Genomic DNA, 22765 nt, shown 5'->3' on the forward strand with positions numbered 1-22765 from the left:
TTTGCTGTACGCGGGCCTCTCACTGCTGTGGCCTCTCCCGTTGCGGAGCACAGGCTCCGGACACACAGGCTCCGCGGCCATGGCTCGCGGGCCCAGCCGCTCCGTGGCATGTGGGATCTTCCGGGATCGGGGCACGAACCCGTGTCCCCTGCATCGGCAGGCGGACTCTCAACCACTGCGCCACCAGGGAAGCCCTGACCCAGCAGTTTTACTCCTAGGTATATACCCAAGAGAAATGAAAATACACGTCACACAAAAACTTGTAAACAGTTGTTTACAGCAGCATTATTAATAATAGCCCCCAAATGGAAACAACGTAAATGTCCACTAGTGGATGAATGAATAAATAAAATATGGTCTATCCATACAGTAGAATATTATTTAGCAATGAAAGATAAAGAAGTACTGATACATGATGCTGCAAGAATCAAAACCTGCAGCATGGCTTCACTCCTATTAATAGGGCTATTATTAATAATGCTGCTGTAAACAATTGTGCACAAGTTTTTGTGTGATGTGTATTTTCATTTCTCTTGGGTATATACCTAGGAGTAAAACTGCTGGATCATATGGTAATTCTGTTAATATGGGCACACTTGCCCAGTTTTACTTCAAATTCTTACATTTAAGCACCATTTATTTATAGGGGAAACTGAGAGCCAAATATGGCAATGGAGGTTCCAAATGATTATGTGCACTTTGCACTAGAAAACTTGTTAGGAAATTACTAATAAGCTTGCCACAGACATAATAGCAGAAGTGCTTCAGCCACTCAATGTGTGTTCTTGTGATTTTAGGTTGCTGTAGATTGTTTAAGACAGCTTATTTTAAAAGTAGAAAAACAGATTTTGTAAGTGCTTGCCATTAACTTGCTACTAAGTTCCCAATGTATTGATTGAATCAATAAAAAGCCAGATGTTACCCACCCCCCCCAGAAAAAAACAGAACCAAAATCTATAGAGACAGAAAGTAAATTAGTGGTTGCCTATGGCTGGGGGATAGAAAGTGACCCTAATGGGTTCAAGGTTTCTTTCAGAGATTATGAAATGCTCTAAACTTCGATTGTGATGACACTTGTATAATTCTGAATGGTAAAACCATTGTATTGTACACTTTAGATGGATGAATGTTATGATATGTTAATTATATCTCAATAAAGGTGTTTTAAAAAATTACAGGAGGGGCTTCCCTAGTGGTGCAGTGGTTGAGAGTCCGCCTGCCGATGCAGGGGACACGGGTTCGTGCCCTGGTCCAGGAAGATCCCACATGCCGTGGAGCGGCTGGGCCCGTGAGCCATGGCCGCTGAGTCTGCGCGTCCGGAGCCTGTGCTCCGAAACGGGAGAGGCCACAACAGTGAGAGGCCCACGTACCGCAAAAAAAAAAAAAAAAAAAAAAAAAATTACAGGAGGAGGAAGAAAGAGGGGAAGACAGAATATAGACAATCCACAAACTGAAACCAAATCAGAAATTTGATTCTAAGTAACCTCTACACTGGAAATTCTGTGATTCTGTTAAAAAACTATAATATGATCCTATGCGAGGAACTTTTAATGTAGTCTCTCCACATTTTGGAATCTTTTTGCAAGTGTTTAATAATCTGCACCCTAGTAGAAAAAGCCCCACTTCTTTGTCTATCACAATTAAAGCTTGGCTTTATCTTGTAAATTCCTGTGTTCAGCCTGTTGCTACACTCTGTGCTAGTTCCTGGGAAGATGCTACCGAAGGTAAACAGACATAGTCTCTCTTCTTGTGTTGCTTACAGTCTTCATGGGAGAGTGACATCATGTAATGTTACATATAGATTGAAATCTCAACTTTGATAAAAGCTAAGAACTAGAGGCGCTTGGTGCTAAGAGAGCACAGAATAGGGGGGTTTGACCTTATCAGGAAGGGCTCTCCCAGTGAAAATTGAACTGAGATCTGAAGAAGCTGGCGCTACCCGGCAGTGGGGCAAAGAAGAAACAAAGGAGGGAGCTAGGCAACCTTAGAGCCTCCGGGAGTTTGGGGAACTGAAATTCTGAATGTTCACGGTTGCCAGAACTGGTGAGATGGGAACTAAACTGGAGTGGTTGACAAGGGCCAGGCCATTCTGATGAGATGGTCTCTATGCTAACGGTAGTGGGAAGCCATGGAGGGCTTTCGGAGGTGACTCTAAACTGTAGCTGTAATGTAGTGATCAGGTTGGACAGGGGCCAGAGTGGATGCTGATGGACTGGCTGGGAGTTTACTGTGGCAGAGGCAATGGCAGTCTGCAAGAGATGGCAGTGACAGGATATATTCTCATATTCTGTCTTTGCAAAAATTATAATAAACGGCAAGGTAATATATGTGTTTACCTGGTAAGTTCCACAGAGAGTTGCCAGTCAAAGAATTTACCTTTCTTGCTCCCAGTATGCAAACCTTCTGCTGGACATGTGCTTTAAAGCTTTCCTCTGAACGCAGGTTTGGAGCTATTAAAATAGCAGTTGTGACACCATCTGGGTCTTGAGAACAAGCATCATCCCAAGGCTTGGCCAGCAGCCCAAGATAACCTTGCTAGGAAATGCCCCCAGCAGATGTGCCTGGCATTCTAGCCCCACTCTATGACACTGCTTAGCAACAGTGCATGCATCTGTGTATCAAGTAATCCCTGTCATTACAGACCTAGTTCATGTGCAGCAGCCTCAAGAACATTTAGACTTTTCAAAAATTTTCAAAATGTTTAGGTTTTTTCAAACGGTCTGCCGTGTTTGTGTTTACTGTTGTCTTTCATTATGAAATGTCATTTCTGACCCTTAGGGCAACAATAGAAAAATGAGAGTATTCCAAGTCAGCTCAAGGTGGCATTCAACCTGTAGTTTCTTTGTGGAGATTTTAGAATTTATAGGGTAGCAAGATGCCTGGGGAAGCATGAATTGTTTCTGAATTAACTATCATTAACTTAAATGGGCTGTGACATGGAAATTCACGCCGCAGCTGACAGTGCGTTTTACCATTTCAGAGTCCCCACCAGCCAGAATAGCAACATTTTAGGAACACTTTTTACTCTCTACCTTGATACACTTGATCCACATAAAATTTTCAAACGTACTTACTGAAAAATCAGTGTTAAGTGTTATAAATAATACCTGTATCTCCAAATGGTCTGATAGTACTTGCTTTCTCAGATGAAAAAGGCTGTCAGATATAAATCGTGGGCTCTGATATCTGAATGGACATAAACATCCCCCCTGCCGTCACTAGCTCTGACCTAGAAAGTGACTTATCCTGTCTGCCTTCATTTCTCCACCCAAAAATGAGGGAGGAGGAGACCCTCCTATTTTTTGTGAAGATGAAGTGTGATTTTGTACGTGAAACTCTTAATAGTGCTTGGAATGCAGTAAGGGCTCAGTAACTGTAGCTATTGTTAACACCAGATTTTGTCTATATAAAATCAACGTGTGCTAGAACTCTCGTTATTCAGTACACATTTCCCGAGAACTTGTGATGTATCAAGCTCTAGGAATGCAAAGATAAATAAGACATCTTTCATCTAGGAGTTCACCACATTAGGTCTAATGCATAGGTTACAAACTGGTTGTCAGGAGATTTTTACCTTAAAAATCCTGGTTTCTATTTTCTACTGAAAACAGACCAGCATTCCAAGCTGCCCCTTTCATCAATCATGTACTTCTAGTTTATTTCAGTCCCTACCTTTCCACCATTCTCTAACCCCTGCTTAGAGAATGCCTGCTTCCCTGTCACCTGTAAGTACTTGAGTACCTACATCATCCCCATCACCTGTGAGTACCTGAGGCTGCATCCCAGGTCTACTAGCTGTGGCCATGCAGGTGGGCCTGGCGGAAGGTGAAAGCCGAGCAGTAGACAGGAGCTGGGTGGTGGAGGGCCTTGTGGACCAGGAGAAAGGTCTTTCTACCAACAGAAGCCTTTGGAATAGTTTTTAAAGGGGGATTATAATGATGAGATTAGCCTGTTGATAAGATCCTTTTGAGCTCCCTGTGAAGAATCTGCTAGCAAATGTCAAAACTGAAGGCAGGGAGTTTAAAACACTGCTAGAGGAAATGAGATGAAAGTCGATAGTGACCTAAACTAGGGGGTCTGTCAGTGAGTGCAGATTTTCAATAAATACAGCAGTTAGAATTGATAGACTTGATGGTTGTGTGAATGTCAAAGTTGAAGAAGAAGCGGGGTGAGGCAAGTATTCTCGGATTACATCATGGGCAGCTGGCTGACTGGATGGTTGGTTGATGCCATTCACTGATAAAAGAATGAGGAGGAAGGGAATTCCCCGGTGGTCCAGTGGTTAGGACTTGGCGCTTTCACTGCTGCAGACCTGGGTTCAGTCCCTGACCAGGGAACTAAGATCCCGCAAGCCACTTGGAGTGGCCAAAACAAAAAACAAACAAACAAAAAAAACCAGGAGGAAAAGCAGATGTGTGGGGAAAGATGATTTGTTCCTTCTTGTCTACTGAGTTTTAGGTGTCTCTGGAAGACAGGAAACTGTTATTTAATGAGTACTTATTAGGTACCTGTCCCTGTAGTAGGCACTTTAAAAGATTATCTTATTTATCCCAACAAAAACAATAGTAGTAACAATAGTAATAATAATGCCATCCACCATTTATTGAGCACTTATCATTTGTTAGGAACTGAACACAGTGTTTTATCTCCATCCTCCCCATCATGGAGCATTATTCCCTCCATTTGGCAGATGAGGGACCTGAGTATTCCAGAAGTTGATGCACTTGCTCAAAGGCTTAGGGGCAGCAAGTGCCACAGTAAGGATTCAAAACCTTATGTTTGACTCATAACCTTACATGCCTGACTCGTGCCAGACTGCCTCTCCAAGAGGTATTTGGTATTAACCCACAAAGAAGCTGAAGTTTAAGAAGTCTAATTTGTCATAGAGCTTGTAACCTATAAGTAGAAAAACCAGGACATGACCACTGTCAGACACCAAAGTCCAAGCTTTCTTCTTTATCCAGATAATACTAAAGAGTTATTAATTAGACCCATGTGGATCTGTGACAGTTCTCACTGGTCAGTGGGAAATATGAAAAATAATAACCATGTGGAGAGTTCTTCATAAAGCTAAATTTATTCAATATAAAAGACTGTCCTTTAAGATTGTGTCCTACCTAACGTTTTAGTGTTAAAATGGCTCTTCCTACATGACATTGTGGTGGTAATATATGGTGATAGTTGTGGGGAGAGGACTTTAATAGGTTGACCCCTCTTACATCACTGATATTTGACCATTTCTTGACTCATAAATTAGCAAATTCATATGCTCCAACCTAATATTCTCTTGCTCTCAATTACCTGGCCAAAAAAAAAGTAACTCTATAACCTCAAAGTCCTTTTGAAAAATTTCTGGTCTTTTTGAAATCCCAAAGTCTAAGAAAAATCTATTTTGCTTCATGTTGTGATCCTAGAATCAGGAGTACTTTGGAAATGATTAGATGAAAGCAGGCAAAGACAGAGATTAATAAAGGCTGGCTGTGGTTTTATTTATTTATTTATTAAGTAATTTATTTATTTTTGGCTGTGTTGGGTCTTCGTTGCTGTGTGCGGGCTTTCTCTAGTTGCGGCGAGCGGGGGCTATTCTTTGTTGTCATGCGAGGGCTTCTTATTGTGGTGACTTCTCTTGTTGCGGAGCATGGGCTCTAGGTGAGCAGGCTTCAGTAGTTGCAGCACGTGGGCTCAGTAGTTGTGGCGCATGGGCTTAGTTGCTCTGCGGCATGTGGGATCTTCCCAGACCAGGGCTCGAACACATGTCCCCTGCATTGGCAGGCGGATTCTTAACCACCGCGCCACCAGGGAAGTCCCTGGCTGTAGTTTTAAACCTGATAACTGGGAGGCTGATATTGTCACTAATTAAAAAAAAAAAAAATGAGAAAAAAAAAAACAGATCTGTGGGAGAAGATAATGAGTTCAGTGTAGAATTTTAAAGGAACAATATACCACATGACTTCTGATACAGGTTCAGTTTATCAATTTTGACTGCTGTGCTTGATTAAAAATTATTCCTAAGTGTTTTTAAAGTGCTGGCATCCAAGTTTGGGGGAAAAAATAGTTTAAAATGTGTTTCTGATGATTATAGGCTTCTTGTTAAGTCTTACATCCAGGCTGGAATTCTCAGGTGTAATATCCTGCTCTTTTTTTTTTTTTTTTTTTTTTTTTTTTTTCGGTACGTGGACCTCTCTGTTGTGGCCTCTCCCATAGCGGAGCACAGGCTCCAGATGTGCAGGCTCAGCGGCCATGGCTCACGGGCCCAGCCGCTCTGCGGCATGTGGGATCTTCCCGGACCGGGGCACGAACCCGTATCCCCTGCATCGGCAGGCAGACTCTCAACCACTGCACCACCAGGGAAGCCCTCCTGCTCATTTTTAAAGCAAGGTCCTGAACTGTGTGCTTAAAATCCATTTTTATCCCCAGTTTGCTGTCCATCAAGAACTGTAGGATTTCTGGTTCAGCTACGGAAACCGATGCCACTGTGTGAATATTATTTTCTGTTTCAGATCCAATATTTCAGATCCAATATGAAAACAGCATCTATAGCAGGAGTGTAGGCGTTCCCTACAGAAGAATGTGTCTGAGTCAGCGCTGGCCTCTCTTTTGTGACAGTATGCTAATTGCCAGTGGCAGAGTTCAATTACATTGAAATATGTGCCATTTTTCACAGCTCATTGTACTTTATGTCTTGTATTTCTGAAAATCACTTGAGATTTGCCTACATGATAAATTTCCCTTTCCCAGTCATAAAAAAAGACAGTAGATCTACAGTCAAGTCTACTTCCTTCACAAAAGTCACGAGAGAAAAGCTTTTGGCTTTTCCTTCCATTCTCTTCCCCTCTGCATCATAATGAAGATAATATAGAGATGTGAGGGTAGCCAGTAAAGTAACCTCATGAACTCAAAGACAGCAGAAATATAGGTACACATTTTTAATACAAATTCACATCTTGGACGTCTGCTAGCTTTCTTTCACTCCCAGCCAATTTAATGGCCTGCTGTGGAGACTTGTTATTCAACTTGGAATTTCATCTTGCCTAGAAGGAAGCTATTGCTTACCAGATATTTCTAAATTGAGAAAGTAATCTTATAATTATTCAGCAAGCATGATGGGCCCAGAGAAGCTCTTAGTTGTGACAGCTCAGAGCCCTGAACTCGTACTTTCTTACCTGTGTTTGGTGCCCCATCATCTGAATCCCAGAGCTTCTCAGAAATGTTATGATGTTCATTGCGTCTGTAAAGTTTTCACTTCTCTGGGGAGGGCTTATATGCTGACATAATTTTAAGATCATATAACCTAAAACCTATGTTGATTATCTTATCTTTCAAAGAAAGCAGAAAATAAGGGAGTTTATATTGAAGGCCTGTTATATCCCCAGCACTGTGCAAGCCACAGGGCATATCACAGTGAGCATGACACTAAGTCTTCCCTTCAGAAAACTTTCAGAACTGCTGAGGATAATGGCAGCTAACTCTGTCACTGCATTTACTATGTGCTCCAAAAGGCATCATTCTAAGTGTATTAATTCATATTTTATATGAAATCAAGCCTATTATTATCCTCATTTTATGGATTAGGAAACTGAGGCACAGAGACACTCAACTACTAAGCGTCACAGCCTGGATTTGAATCTGACTTTAAATAAATGACTTAGTGTTGATGAGTACTATTGAAGGGAAAGTTAAGATGCTGTGGGAGCTTTTGCTAATGTGATTTCACCTGATCCAGGTGGGTAGATGAGTGGGTAAGAATTAGGGTGGGACTGATCTAGGCAAAAGTTGTCCTTTGACTACTTTTAGGCTGAGCAGCTTTCTTTAGTTTGTTGTCTTGTACTCAGTTCACTTCATCTCTATTTACAGACTCACTCCAGTGAGTTTGTTATTCTGATCGTTTCTGGGCTCCACCTCATTTTAATCAGAAGTCTCTTGGTTGCAAGCAATAAAACCTCAACTTGATCTTATAGATAGAAGGGGAAATTCACTGATAGGCTGCAGGTTCTTTTTACATAACTGCAGGAAGGGGCAGTTGGAACCAGAGACCTGGTGCTGGCAGAGGTGACTCTGTACATTTGTCTGACTCTCTTCTACTTCAAACTGGCTTCCTCAGCATGGTAGGAGCATGGCTGTCCATGGCTCCTAAGCCTCTCTGCCAGAAAGTGGCTGGCTCTCTGCCCTTGGGTCCACTTTGGAAAATCTATAGGATGTTCTTGTGCGGTGCGGGTGTCCACACTTGGACCAGTTACCGTGGCCAGACAGACAGACATGTTGAGTACCCAGCTTTGGGACAGAAGTCAACCAGCTTTGGTGATTGTAAGCTGGATATCAATCCATTATTATCTATTATAAAGAACATTCCCAGTGTTGCCTTTTATGTCCACCCCTCTGAAGCTCCTTCTCTTGATCAGAGTAATTTGCCTGGCCCACCAAGCATTTTCTTTCAGGGGCTCATAGTGCTGCGCTGAGGATTATAACATAATGCACACAGAATGTGTCATATCGGTATGTTTCATGAAATGAGAAGATCTTTCCACACTCCTTTCTCAGTCTTCTTATTTAGAGGTCCCCTGTGCAAAGTCAACACCTTAAAATGTCCCAGAACCTCATCTTTGAAGGCACTAAGAGCTCCCTAGGAACAATAGTTGAGAGATTAGTAAGTTCTAAATTTAATTGTAAACACGAAGGAAAGTGACTCACCCAAGGTCACTGCAGTGGCAAGTGCCATGAATTTTATTTTTCCTGCCCAGGCTCGAAATAAGCAGGTATGCCTTGTTCTGAGTTGTTGAATCTAAAAATGGAATCATTATGTTGAGGCCAACTCCTGGGAATCTTGTATGAATTGTTGGGAGAAAGTGAGCCTTTCCCTGCCCCTGTGGTTTACCCCTCGGTTAAGGGCAGGGACTTTGGAGCAAGATGTGTCTGTGTTAAGTTCTGGCCTGGCGTATACTTTGTTTTTTATTTTATTTTATTTTATTTTTATTTTATTTATTTTTACTTTTGGCCATGTTGGGTCTTTGTTGCTGCGTGCAGGCTTTCTCTAGTTGAGGCGAGCAGGGGCTACTCTTCGTTGTGGTGCGTAGGCTTCTCATTGCGGTGGCTTCTCTTGTTGGGAGCATGGGCTCTAGGCACATGGGTTTCAGTAGTTGTGGCATGCGGGCTCAGTAGTTGTGGCACGTGGGCTCAGTACTTGTGGCTCACGGGCTCTAGAGTTCAGGCTCAGTAGTTGTGGTGTACGGACTTAGTTGCTCCGCGACATGTGGGATCTTCCCGGACCAGGGGTCGAACCCATGTCCCCTGCATTGACAGATGGATTCTTAACCACAGCGCCACCAGAGAAGCCCCCTGGCATATACTTTGGATTCTCTGTACCTCCGTTACTTCAACTCTAAAATGAGGATGATAGAAGTACCTAACTCATAGGTCTGTTGTGTACATCGATATCTAAAATATGTAACCTGGGCTTCCCTGGTGGTGCAGTGGTTTGGAATCTGCCTGCCAATGCAGGGAATATGGGTTCGTGCCCTGGTCTGGGAAGGCCCCACATGCCGTGGAGCAACTAAGCCTGTGTGCCACAACTACTGAAGCCCGTGCATCTAGAGCCCATGCTCCGCAACAAGAGAAGCCACCGCAATGAGAAGCCTGCGCACCGCAACGAAGAGTAGACCCCGCTTGCTGCAACTAGAGAAAGCCTGCATGCAGCAATGAAGATCCAACGCAGCCAAAAATCAATCAATAAATTTTTTTTTAATCCCCAGAAAATTAAAAAAAAAAATGTAACCTATCTGGCTTGGTAACTGGCAACCGTGCTCCGTAAGTTCTAGCGATTGTTTTATCACCATCATGTACTGGCTCCGTCCCTTGGACCAGAGGTTTCAGGGTAATCAGTATAAGAGATGGGACATTGTGGTGGGTCAGATGCTTTTCAGAGCTCTGATTTCATCCTTCCACATTTTTGAGGACAGGATAAGAGAAAGAGAAGAAAATTAATACCTCTTGGGCACCTGCTATCTGCCACATACCTTCACACATATATCATTCAGTTGTAATTCAATATTTCCATAATTATTTCTCTAGTTTCTGTCTCACCAGATATGTACATGTCATAAGTGCAAGGCTCCATTAGTCTTTTCTCACAGCACAGAGCAGGTGCTCAGCAAGCATATGTTGAACTCAACTTTGATGGCAACGCTTCATTCAGGTAGCAGTTACTGCATTCTCACTGTTGGGAGAAATGAAGGTTTCTAAGCACTACTGCTGCTAATAAGTAGTGGAACCAATCTGAACCCAGATTTTTCTTGCTGCTATGCCAGTGCCCTTTCTTTTCATTTACAAGTGCAAATGATGAGGACAACTTCTACGAGTAGTAGTACCCTATGTCATATGCAAATTGGGTTTTAAAATGTTTAACTGGGGAAGTCAGCTCTTCTGTCACATCGCTGGTTAATCTGGGTTTAAACAAAGGTAGAATTGCAGACCTCTGCAGTATCATTTTCAAATAGAGGCACTTTTTGCTCTTCCTAAGGCCATTTGATCCACACTAGAGGGAACAACACCAGTGGTTTCCGTTTATAAGGTAGTTTAGAGTTCTTATTCTGAAAATTCCCATGAGCACCATTTACTGACTTTCCCATGTCTTTCTTCTCTGTTTTCAGCTGTGATCCTTTAAACTAGAGGCCACAGGGTCACCTTCACTGTGTGCCCTTCCTTTCATGGGCACCATGAAATCCACCCAGGTGCATTTAAGATTTAAGTTCCCGAACTTTGATTCATTTACCACTAGCCCTTTATCAAGCTTATATTCTATTCTGCCATATGTTTAAGAAACAAATAAGACAAAATCAATGATATTAGTATACGAGAGACAAACACATAAGATTTTTAAATATATATAATGTTACAAAAAAATAGTGATAAAATAAATTGGTCATGCTGTGAAGGGGCACCACCCAGGGGCTCAGGGAAGAATTAAGGGAAGAGGTAATTTTTAAATTCTTTTTATGTCACATAATCTGTTTAGGAGCAAAGTTAAAAAAATAAAAAAGAAAAAGCTAGGAATGAGGGAGAAGAGTTCTAGGATCTTCCTTCCATATGGGGGAAATAAGAGAGAATCTAAATGAGAGATAGTTCTGGTCCTAAAAAATATTAGAAGTAAGCAGCTAGGGGTACTCACAGTCATCCAGGGGTCCTAGGCTGTAGTCTCAGGATATTACGTGGTGGGGTTAAATCTCTCAGGTTAGAAACTAATAGGGAATTGAGGAGACAAAAATGAAATTATAACCTAAGCTAGTAATAATGAATGGCTGGGCATAATCTGATCATTATCTATTGTATTGTTGCAAATCTGATGGGCGCCTGTTGAAGAAAGAGTATATCAGGGCTTCCCTGGTGGCGCAGTGGTTAAGAATCTGCCTGCCAATGCAGGGGACATGAGTTCGAGCCCTGGTCCGGGAAGATCCCACATGCCATGGAGCAACTAAGCCCATGCGCCACAACTACTGAAACCTGCGCACCGCAACAAAGAGTAGCCCCTACTTCCGGGTAAGATGGCGGAAGAGTAAGACGCGGAGATCACCTTCCTCCCCACAGATACACCAGAAATACAGCTACACGTGGAACAACTCCTACAGAACACCTACTGAACGCTGGCAGAAGACCCCAGACCTCCCAAAAGGCAAGAAACTCCCCACATACCTGGGTAGGGCAAAGCAGAGAGATTCCCGCACAGAGGAGCGGTGCCGAGCGGCACTCACCAGCCCGAGAGGCTTGTCTGCTCCCCCGCCGGGGCGGGCGGCGCTGGAGCTGAGGCTCGGACTTCGGTCAGAGCGCAGCGAGAGGACTGGGGCTGGCGGCGAGAACTCAGCCTGAAGGGGGCTAATGTGCCACAGCTACCCGGGAGGGAGTCCGGGAAAACTCTGGAGCTGCCGAAGAGGCAGGAGACTTTTTCTTCCCTCTTGGTTTCCTGGTGCGCGAGGAGAGGGGATTAAGAGCGCCGCGTAAAGGAGCTCCAGAGACGGGCGCGAGTCGCGGCTGAAAGCGCGGAGCCCAGAGCGGGGCGTGGGACACTGGGGCTGCTGCTGCCGCCGCCAAGAAGCCTGTGTGCGAGTGCAGGTCACTGTCCACACCGCCCTTCCGGGAGCCTGTGCAGCCTGCCACTGCCGGGGTCCCAGGATCCAGGGGCGGCTTCCCTGGGAGAACGCACGGCGCGCCTCGGGCTGGTGCAACGTCACGCCGACCTCTGCCGCTGCAGGCTCGCCCCGCACTCCGTGCCCCTCCCTCCCGCCCGGCCTGAGTGAGCCGGAGTCCCCGAAGAGGCTGCTCCTTTAACCCTGTCCTGTCTGAGCGAAGAACAGACGCCCCCCGGCGACCTACACGCAGAGGCGGGGCCAAATCCAAAGCTGAGACCCAGGAGCTGTGAGAACAAAGAAGAGAAAGGGAAACCTCTCCCAGCAGCCTCAGAAGCAGCGGATTAAAGCTCCACAATCAACTTCATGTACCCTGCATCTGTGGAATACATGAATAGACAACAAATCATCCCAAATTGAGGAGCCAGGAGTCAGTGCTGTGCCTCTGAGGTGGGAGAGCGAACTTCAGGACACTGGTCCACAAGAGACCTCCCAGCTCCACATAATATCAAACGGCGAAAATCTTCCAGAGATCTCCATCTCAACACCAGCACCCAGCTTCACTCAACGACCAGCAAGCTACAGTGCTGGACACCCTATGCCAAACAACTAGCAAGACAGGAACACAACGCCACCCATTAGCAGAGAGGCTGCCTCAAATCATAAAAAGTCCGCAAACACCCCAAAACACACCACCAGACGTGGACCTGCCCACCAGAAAGACAAGATCCAGCCTCATCCACCAGAACACAGGCAGTAGTCCCCTCCACCAAGAAGCCTACACAACCCACTAAACCAACCTTAGCCACCGGGGACAGACACCAAAAACAACGGGAACTACGAACCTGCAGCCTGCAAAAAGGAGACCCCAAACACAGTAACATAAGCAAAATGAGAAGACAGAAAAACACACAGCAGGAGAAGGAGCAAGATAAAAACCCACCAGACCTAACAAATGAAGAGGTAATAGGCAGTCTATCTGAAAAAGAATTCAGAATAATGATGGTAAAGATGATCCAAAATCTTGGAAATAGAATAGACAAAATGCAAGAAACAGTTAACAAGGACCTAGAAGAACTAAAGACGAATCAAGCATTGATTAAAAACACAATAAATGAAATAAAAAATACTCTAGATGGGATCAATAGCAGAATAACTGAGGCAGAAGAACGGATAAGTGAGGTGGAAGATAAAATAGTGGAAATAACTGCTGCAGAGCAAAATAAAGAAAAAAGAATGAAAAGAACAGAGGACAGTCTCAGAGACCTCTGGGACAACATTAAACGCACCAACATTTGAATTATAGGGGTTCCAGAAGAAGAAGAGAAAAAGAAAGGGACTGAGAAAATATTTGAAGAGATTATAGTTGAAAACTTCCCTAATATGGGAAAGGAAATAGTTAATCAAGTCCAGGAGGCACAGAGAGTCCCATACAGAATAAATCCAAGGAGAAATACACCAAGACACATATTAATCAAACTGTCAAAAATTAAACACAAAGAAATCATATTAAAAGCAGCAAGGCAAAAACAACAAATAACACACAAGGGAATCCCCATCAGGATAACAGCTGATCTCTCAGCAGAAACTCTACAAGCCAGAAGGGAGTGGCAGGACATAATTAAAGTGATGAAGGAGAAAAACCTGCAACCAAGATTACTCTACCCAGCAAGGATCTCATTCAGATTTGATGGAGAAATTAAAACCTTTACAGACAAGCAAAAGCTGAGAGAGTTCAGCACCACCAAACCAGCTTTACAACAAATGCTAAAGGAACTTCTCTAGGCAAGAAACACAACAGAAGGAAAAGAACTACAATAACGAACCCAAAACAATTAAGAAAATGGGAATAGGAACATACATATCAATAATTACCTTAAATGTAAATGGACTAAATGCTCCCACCAAAAGACACAGACTGGCTGAATGGATACAAAAACAAGACCCATATATATGCTGTCTACAAGAGACCCACTTCAGACCTAGAGATACATACAGACTGAAAGTAAGGGGATGGAAAAAGATATTCCATGCAAATGGAAACCAAAAGAAAGCTGGAGTAGCAATTCTCATATCAGACAAAATAGACTTTAAAATAAAGACTACTAGAAGAGACAAAGAAGGACACTACCTAATGATCAAGGGATCAATCCAAGAAGAAGATATAACAATTGTAAATATTTATGCACCAAACATAGGAGCACCTCAATACATAAGGGAAATATTAACAGCCATAAAAGGAGAAATCGACAGTAACACAATCATAGTAGGGGACTTTAACACCCCACTTTCACCAATGGACAGGTCATCCAAAATGAAAATAAATAAGGAAACACAAGCTTTAAATGATACATTAAACAAGATGGACTTAATTGATATTTATAGGACATTCCATCCAAAAACAACAGAATACACATTTTTCTCAAGTGCTCATGGAACATTCTCCAGGATAGATCATATCTTGGGTCACAAATCAAGCCTTGGTAAATTTAAGAAAATTGAAATTGTATCAAGTATCTTTTCCGACCACAATGCTATGAGACTAGATATCAATTACAGGAAAAGAGCTGTAAAACATACAAACACATGGAGGCTAAACAATACACTACTTAATAACGAAGTGATCACTGAAGAAATCAAAGAGGAAATTAAAAAATACCTAGAAACAAATGACAATGGAGACACGACGACCCAAAACCTATGGGATGCAGCAAAAGCAGTTCTAAGAGGGAAGTTTATGGCAATACAATCCCACCTTAAGAAACAGGAAATATCTCGAATAAACAACCTAACCTTGCACCTAAAGCAATTAGAGAAAGAAGAACAAAAACATCCCAAAGTTAGCAGAAGGAAAGAAATCATAAAAATCAGATCAGAAATAAATGAAAAAGAAATGAAGGAAACGATAGCAAAGATCAATAAAACTAAAAGCTGGTTCTTTGAGAAGATAAACAAAATTGATAAACCATTAGCCAGACTCATCAAGAAAAAAAGGGAGAAGACTCAAATCAATAGAATTAGAAATGAAAAAGGAGAAGTAACAACTGACACTGCAGAAATACAAAAGATCATGAGAGATTACTATAAGCAACTCTATGCCAATAAAATGGACAACCTGGAAGAAATGGACAAATTCTTAGAAATGCACAACCTGCCAAGACTGAATCAGGAAGAAATAGAAAATATGAACAGACCAATCACAAGCACTGAAATTGAAACTGTGATTAAAAATCTTCCAACAAACAAAAGCCCAGGACCAGATGGCTTCACAGGCGAATTCTATCAAGCATTTAGAGAAGAGCTAACACCTATCCTTCTCAAACTCTTCCAAAATATAGCAGAGGGAGGAACACTCCCAAACTCATTCTACGAGGCCACCATCACCTTGATACCAAAACCAGGCAAGGATGTCACAAAGAAAGAAAACTACAGGCCAATATCACTGATGAACGTAGATGCAAAAATCCTCAACAAAATACTAGCAAACAGAATCCAACAGCACATTAAAAGGATCATACACCATGATCAAGTGGGGTTTATTCCAGGAATGCAAGGATTCTTCAATATACGCAAATCAATCAATGTGATACACCATATTAACAAACTGAAGGAGAAAAACCATATGATCATCTCAATAGATGCAGAGAAAGCTTTTGACAAAATTCAACACCCATTTATGATAAAAACCCTGCAGAAAGTAGGCATAGAGGGAACTTTCCTCAACATAATAAAGGCCATATATGACAAACCCACAGCCAGCATCGTCCTCAATGGTGAAAAACTGAAACCATTCCCACTAAGATCAGGAACAAGACAAGGTTGCCCACTCTCACCACTCTTATTCAACATAGTTTTGGAAGTTTTAGCCACAGCAATCAGAGAAGAAAAGGAAATAAAAGGAATCCAAATGGGAAAAGAAGAAGTAAAGCTGTCACTGTTTGCAGATGACATGATACTATACATAGAGAATCCTAAAGATGCTACCAGAAAACTGCTAGAGCTAATCAATGAATTTGGTAAAGTTGCAGGATACAAAATTAATGCACAGAAATCTCTGGCATTCCTATATACTAATGATGAAAAATCTGAAAGTGAAATCAAGGAAACACTCCCATTTACCATTGCAACAAAAAGAATAAAATATCTAGGAATAAACCTACCTAAGGAGACAAAAGACCTGTATGCAGAAAATTATAAGACACTGATGAAAGAAATTAAAGATGATACAAATAGATGGAGAGATGTACCATGTTCTTGGATTGGAAGAATCAACATTGTGAAAATGACTCTACTACCCAAAGCAATCTACAGATTCAATGCAATACCTATCAAACTACCAATGTCATTTTTCACAGAACTAGAACAAAAAATTTCACAATTTGTATGGAAACACAAAAGACCCCGAATAGCCAAAGCAATCTTGAGAACGAAAAACGGAGCTGGAGGAATCAGGCTCCCCGACTTCAGACTATACTACAAAGCTACAGTAATCAAGACAGTATGGTACTGGCACAAAAACAGAAAGATAGATCAATGGAACAGGATAGAAAGCCCAGAGATAAACCCACGGACATATGGTCACCTTATCTTTGATAAAGGAGGCAGGAATGTACAGTGGAGAAAGGACAGTCTCTTCAATAAGTGGTGCTGGGAAAACTGGACAGGGACATGTAAAAGTATGAGATTAGATCACTCCCTAACACCATACACAAAAGTTAGCTCAAAATGGATTAAAGACCTAAATGTAAGGCCAGACACTATCAAACTCCTAGAGGAAAACATAGGCAGAACACTCTATGACATAAATCACAGCAAGATCCTTTTTGACCCACCTCCTAGAGAAATGGAAATAAAGACAAAAATAAACACATGGGACCTAATGAAACTTCAAAGCTTTTGCACAGCAAAGGAAACCATAAACAAGACGAAAAGACAACCCTCAGAATGGGAGAAAATATTTGCAAATGAAGCAACTGACAAAGGATTAATCTCCAAAATTTATAAGCAGCTCATGCAGCTCAATAGCAAAAAAACAAACAACCCAATCCTAAAATGGGCAGAAGACCTAAATAGACATTTCTCCACAGAAGATATACAGACAGCCAACAAACACATGAAAGGATGCTCAACATCTTTACTCATTAGAGAAATGCAAATCAAAACTACAATGAGATATCATCTCACACCAGTCAGAATGGCCATCATCAAAAAATCTAGAAACAATAAATGCTGGAGAGGGTGTGGAAAAAAGGGAACACTCTTGCACTGCTGGTGGTAATGTGAATTGGTACAGCCACTATGGAGAACGGTATGGAGGTTCCTTAAAAAACTAAAAATAGAACTACCATATGACCCAGCAATCCCACTACTGGGCATATACCCTGAGAAAACCATAATTCAAAAAGAGACATGTACCAAAATGTTCATAGCAGCCCTATTTACAATAGCCCGGAGATGGAAACAACCTAAGTGTCCATCATCGGATGAATGGATAAAGAAGATGTGGCACATATATACAATGGAATATTACTCAGCCATAAAAAGAAATGAAATTGAGCTATTTGTAATGAGGTGGATGGACCTAGAGTCTGTCATACAGAGTGAAGTAAGTCAGAAAGAGAAAGACAAATACTGTATGCTGACACATATATATGGAATTTAAGAAAAAAATGTCATCAAGAACATAGGGGTAAGACAGGAATAAAGACACAGACCTACTAGAGCATGGACTTGAGGATATGGGGAGGGGGAAGGGTAAGCTGTGACAAAGTGAAAGAGCGGTATGGACATATATACACTACCAAACGTAAGGTAGATAGCTAGTGGGAAGCAGCCGCATAGCACAGGGAGATCAGCTCGGTTCTTTGTGACCGCCTGGAGGGGTGGGATAGGGAGGGTGGGAGGGAGACACAAAAGGGAGGGGATATGGGCACATATGTATATGTATAACTGATTAAATTTGTAAAATTAAAAAATAAATTAAAAAAAAAAAAAAGAGTAGCCCCTGCTCGCTGCAACTACAGAAAAGCCTGCGCGCAGCAGCAAAGACCCAATGCAGCCAAAAAAAAAAAAAAAAAAAAAGAGCATATCAATATGCCCAGAAAAGAAACCAGGGTGGGGGTGGGAGTGGTGGTGTCAAATAGTACACCAGTGTTCCCCAAAGCAGAAAGTGTCCTGTCCAGGTAATTGTTTTCACCAACCCTATAGCAGAGTTAGGAACGTGGGTTTATCATAGGTTGACTTCACTTACTATCATCATTAGCATCTTTATTAAATACTTGATATTTGCCAGGTACCATGCTTAGTGCTTTTTATGTATTGCTCCATTTAATCCTTTCAACATCCTTAGCGTATAACTGTTCTTATTTTTTTCCCATTTTATATTTGAAGAAACTCAGGCTTGGAGAGGTCAGATAACCTGCTTAGGATTTCAGAGCTTTTAAGTTGAGAAGCTAGGGTCACAAACTCCTAACACTCTACTATACAAGTCACACCTTTCCTCTCACCTTGAGATAGCTTACCTATCTGCCAACTATGTACTAGACTCTCTGCTTGGGTATCTCTCAGACATTTACCAATGGCCAAGTAAACCCATCCTTTCTCCTATCCAGATCAGTCTCTCTCTGTGTTCCCTGCCTTGTCCAAGCAAAATGCATGAGTTCATGCCTTAGAGTAAACCATCATATAATAATTTCCTCTGTAAATTGCCTGTAAAAAAGGATGGGATATGGTGGGAGGCAGACAAGCATTCTGGTCAATTTATCACTGTCGTCATTTATTTCAACTAACTGTCCTTTAACTATGCATCAGTTTCACATGTGTTTTGATAGTTTGCGTCTCTCCTAAGTCTGAAGTCTGCACTTGTCTATGGAGTTCAGAACTAACTTTTATCTCCCAGTGTCTTTAGTGAGTGTACATTTTTGCCTCTAATTGGGTATTTTAAGGGGAAAGAAATTCTAATATCAGGACTTGAACCCTGAAAGGATTCAAGAAGAAAAAACTTTGGCTGAAATGACCATCAAAAGATATCTGATAGGCTTAAAGCCTGACAGATCTGAAAGGCATTTGGAAATGACAAGCCTGTGTTCATTTCTGAGAGTTAGTCCAGGTGGATGAATAGAACTCTTCTGCCTGGTGTGTTGGTCATTTATGTAGTAGCTTCAAGCCCCATTAAATGGTGCTTGACTGCTGAATTTGGAGAGGACAGTTGAGCCTACAGTTTAATACCGATAACTGGCCATATCTTTTACATTTTAGGAAGACATCTCCCAAGTGGTTGGTCAAGGTGTGGTGGCAGGTCAGCAGAGGGCACTGGAATGTCCAACTGACAGCGTACGTAACTGACCCTTTATGTTTGCTCTACTCGGATGGTGTGTGTTATAAATGGGTTCCAGAAGAAAAGGAGATGGTTGCAATGAAATCTGATCCTTTATTACTTGGCAGGAAGTTAAGGTATGTCTTTCAACCTGAAGTCAACCCACAGCTGTATCACCGATCCTGTGCAGGATGTGTGGAAATACCCTTTTTATGTCTTCCTGTACCAACACCCTAAGCAGGTGTTTAAAAGTGAGGCATCTCTGAAAACACACTTGCACCTAAATTTTGAGAGCCCCATGCCTTACATAATGTCATGAATAAAAATTTTAAGGAGAGTTTGTAGTTTTATAGAATTATAAATGCAATAACAAGTGTTCCTTGTATTTATATAGTTATTCTTCTTAAAAAACTATAAATTTCTATTTGTCAAATTTTTGTCCTTTTTTTGCCATTGAACTTTTTTTTGTGCTGCTAAAATTTACATTATTACTATATTAACTATTTTTATGTTTAAGGAACTATAGATTACTAGAGCTTACAGGTATCCAAAATTATATGCTAAAAACCTAAATAAAAACAAGTAGGTGTAGAAAGAACCTTAGAAATAAGGTTCAACTGAAAAAAATTCACTTCAACTGAAAGTTGTAAGCAATTTAAAAAAATTTAGAACCAGATTTTTTTTTTACTTTATGTAATATATTTGCAAATAGTATTAATGTGCTAGTACTTTACATACTGCCACTTATCTCAAGACATATATCAAACATCTCTAAAATTTTATAACCACAGAATTTTAGAACTGGGGTGAATCTACACATCCTCTTGCCTTTCTTTTCCCTGCTGAAAAGTGAGCACTTAAATATCTAAGTCATTCTCCTTTCAGAAAGTGATTATTACCCTTTTCTATAGCTGCAGAACAGAAATGACCCAGAGATCATTTGGCAACATCTGCAGTGAAGCTGTGTCAGCTCATCATAAACAACTTCCCAACCATTTGAGCTATGACAAAAGGAATGAGATTCCTTGTGGAAATGGAATTTTTCATCCCTGAAGGTTTTCAGTCAGAAGCTGGCTGATCATTTATTAATATGTTATCAAAGGACATACAAACATTAGTAGCTATTATTAATTAAACTCCTAAGTTGTTCCTGGAATAGTGATAGGTTTATTTATGTACTTCTATCTTCAGTCTCTACAACAACCTTGCAAGGTATAGAGGTATCACCACCAATTTACAGACGAGGACATTTAGGAGGTTGAGTGGCTTGCCTGTGATCACACAGCTAATTAGTGATAGAAAACTCAGTCTGTCTTCTTTTGAGTAGTGATTTTTTTTCCTTATCATGAAGATCTGATGAAGTGTAGACTCCTTCCCCAGAAAAACACTGGTAAGTGTAACTTTGATACAACCGCAGAGGTTTTATAGTTCCTAGAATTCCCTCTATAAATCTCTTAGAAACCCATTTATCTTGTGTTAAGAATCCATGATTTAACTAAAACATAAGTTTCAACTTAAAAAAACAAACACCCCCCCCAAAAAAAACACACTTGACTGAACTCCACACCCCTAGTGCCAATTTCTTTGGTCTAGAATGGGGGTTCCAGCATTCGTAAATTTTAAAGGCTCCCTAGCAGTTTCTGTTATGAAGACAAGGTTAAGAACCCCTGGTTTAGTTAGGCTGGATGACTTATAAAGTCCACTCCAAGTCTGATGTTCGAATACAGTAACATTCAGCAGCAAATCCAATCTGTCTTCTTTTTAAAAAATTTTTTTTTGAATTTTATTTTATTTACTTTTTTAAACAGCAGGTTCTTATTAGTTATCTATTTTATTTATTTATTTATTTATTTTTAATACAGCAGTTTCTTATTAGTTATCCATTTTATACACATCAGTGTATACATGTCAATCCCAATCGCCCAATTCATCATACCACCACCACCACCCCCTGCCGCTTTCCCCCCTTGGTGTCCATACATTTGTTCTCTACATCTGTGTCTCAGTTTCTGCCCTGCAAACCGGTTCATCTGTACCATTTTTCTAGGTTCCACATATATGCGTTAATATATGATATTTGTTTTTCTCTTTCTGACTTACTTCATTCCGTATCACAGTCTCTAAATCCATCCACGTCTCTACAAATGACCCAATTTAAAAAATTATTTTAATATAATTTTTAAAGGTTACAGTCTACAAATCCAAGTTTTCTAATCTTTCATTCTTGGTAGTTTGGTTTTATGTCAATGAATGAGTTGTGGGAGCTATGTTCATCCATCACCACATCTACCAACAAGTGGTCTGCCTCTAAACATATGTTTGTTTCACTTGGTTTCTATGGACTACTTCCTTATTTTTTCAACCCATATCTATTAGAAACCTACCTAGTATGCACAATGAAATGGATGCTACGTTAACTGGGAAATAAAGATGAGCAACAAACGTTCTCTGCTGTTAATAAAAGTCATGATGTAGTGATGACTGTCTCTTATGCTTTTCTGTTTTAAAATTCACACCATTTTTCATAAAAGAACTCTGTAGCTGGCATTTAGCTTTGTTGTCAATTTTCTTTCCTGGGATTATACAAAGGAAAGGTGACATAAGTACTGTGTGAGTTAAGATTATGTTCAGTTGCTGCAAGAAGTTTCTCTATTACCTAACGGTGTGGCTGTGATCAGTTTGAGGATGACATGGTGTCTCCGTGGTGTCACGGACCCAAGCACCTCTTATCTGATTACTGTACCATTATTTGATTACTCTACCATCCTCAAACTATAACATCCATTTTTTTGGTCTAAGACTGCTGCTCCAGTTATTACCATTGCATCCACATTTCATCTAAAGAAGGGGAAGGCAGGATTGTTCTCCTTAAGAAAATGACCTGAACATTGTACAGTTCATGTTTGTTTACATTCCATTGATCATAGACTAGTCTGTAGTCATGTCTGGCTTCAAGGAGGCTGGGAAGTGTGGTCTTTAGAGTAATTGGATATTTAGGTGGTTCCATGGTTCAGTTTTCTCGTAGCAACCCCTAGTTTGTCATTGTTTCACTTTCTTCTTTTTAAAATCACTGAAAATATATATTCAAAAAAGCCTTTTTAAATAAGTGAACAGTCATTATTAAATGATGGTGATAGAAAAACTGCAGAGAAAAAAAAGAACATCAGTAGAATCAACCTAGCAACTGTTTGATAAACACTTTAAACTTGCAACATTCTTCAAATGCCGACTTTTAGTCCTCTAATTAGCTGTATGATTTCAGATGTCACTTGACATTTGTGTCTTGGTTTCTTTATCTGTAGAACAGTAATATTGTCTAATTCTCAAGGTTACTCTC

General features: G+C 41.0%; 1 protein-coding gene across 3 annotated transcripts in view; it reads left to right on the forward strand.

Annotated features, from left to right (window-relative positions):
* Positions 1-22765, forward strand: part of PATJ (PATJ crumbs cell polarity complex component) — a 380458-nt gene that overhangs the window by 287493 nt on the left and 70200 nt on the right. For all 3 annotated transcript variants that reach the window (XM_060089886.1, XM_060089883.1, XM_060089884.1), the window contains exon 32: positions 19371-19445. In XM_060089886.1, coding sequence (XP_059945869.1) covers positions 19371-19445 — 75 coding nt within the window. The remainder of the gene's footprint in view (positions 1-19370; positions 19446-22765) is intronic.

This window comes from Mesoplodon densirostris, chromosome 2 (assembly GCF_025265405.1).
Source record: "Mesoplodon densirostris isolate mMesDen1 chromosome 2, mMesDen1 primary haplotype, whole genome shotgun sequence".
In the NCBI taxonomy this organism is placed as follows: domain Eukaryota; kingdom Metazoa; phylum Chordata; class Mammalia; order Artiodactyla; family Ziphiidae; genus Mesoplodon; species Mesoplodon densirostris.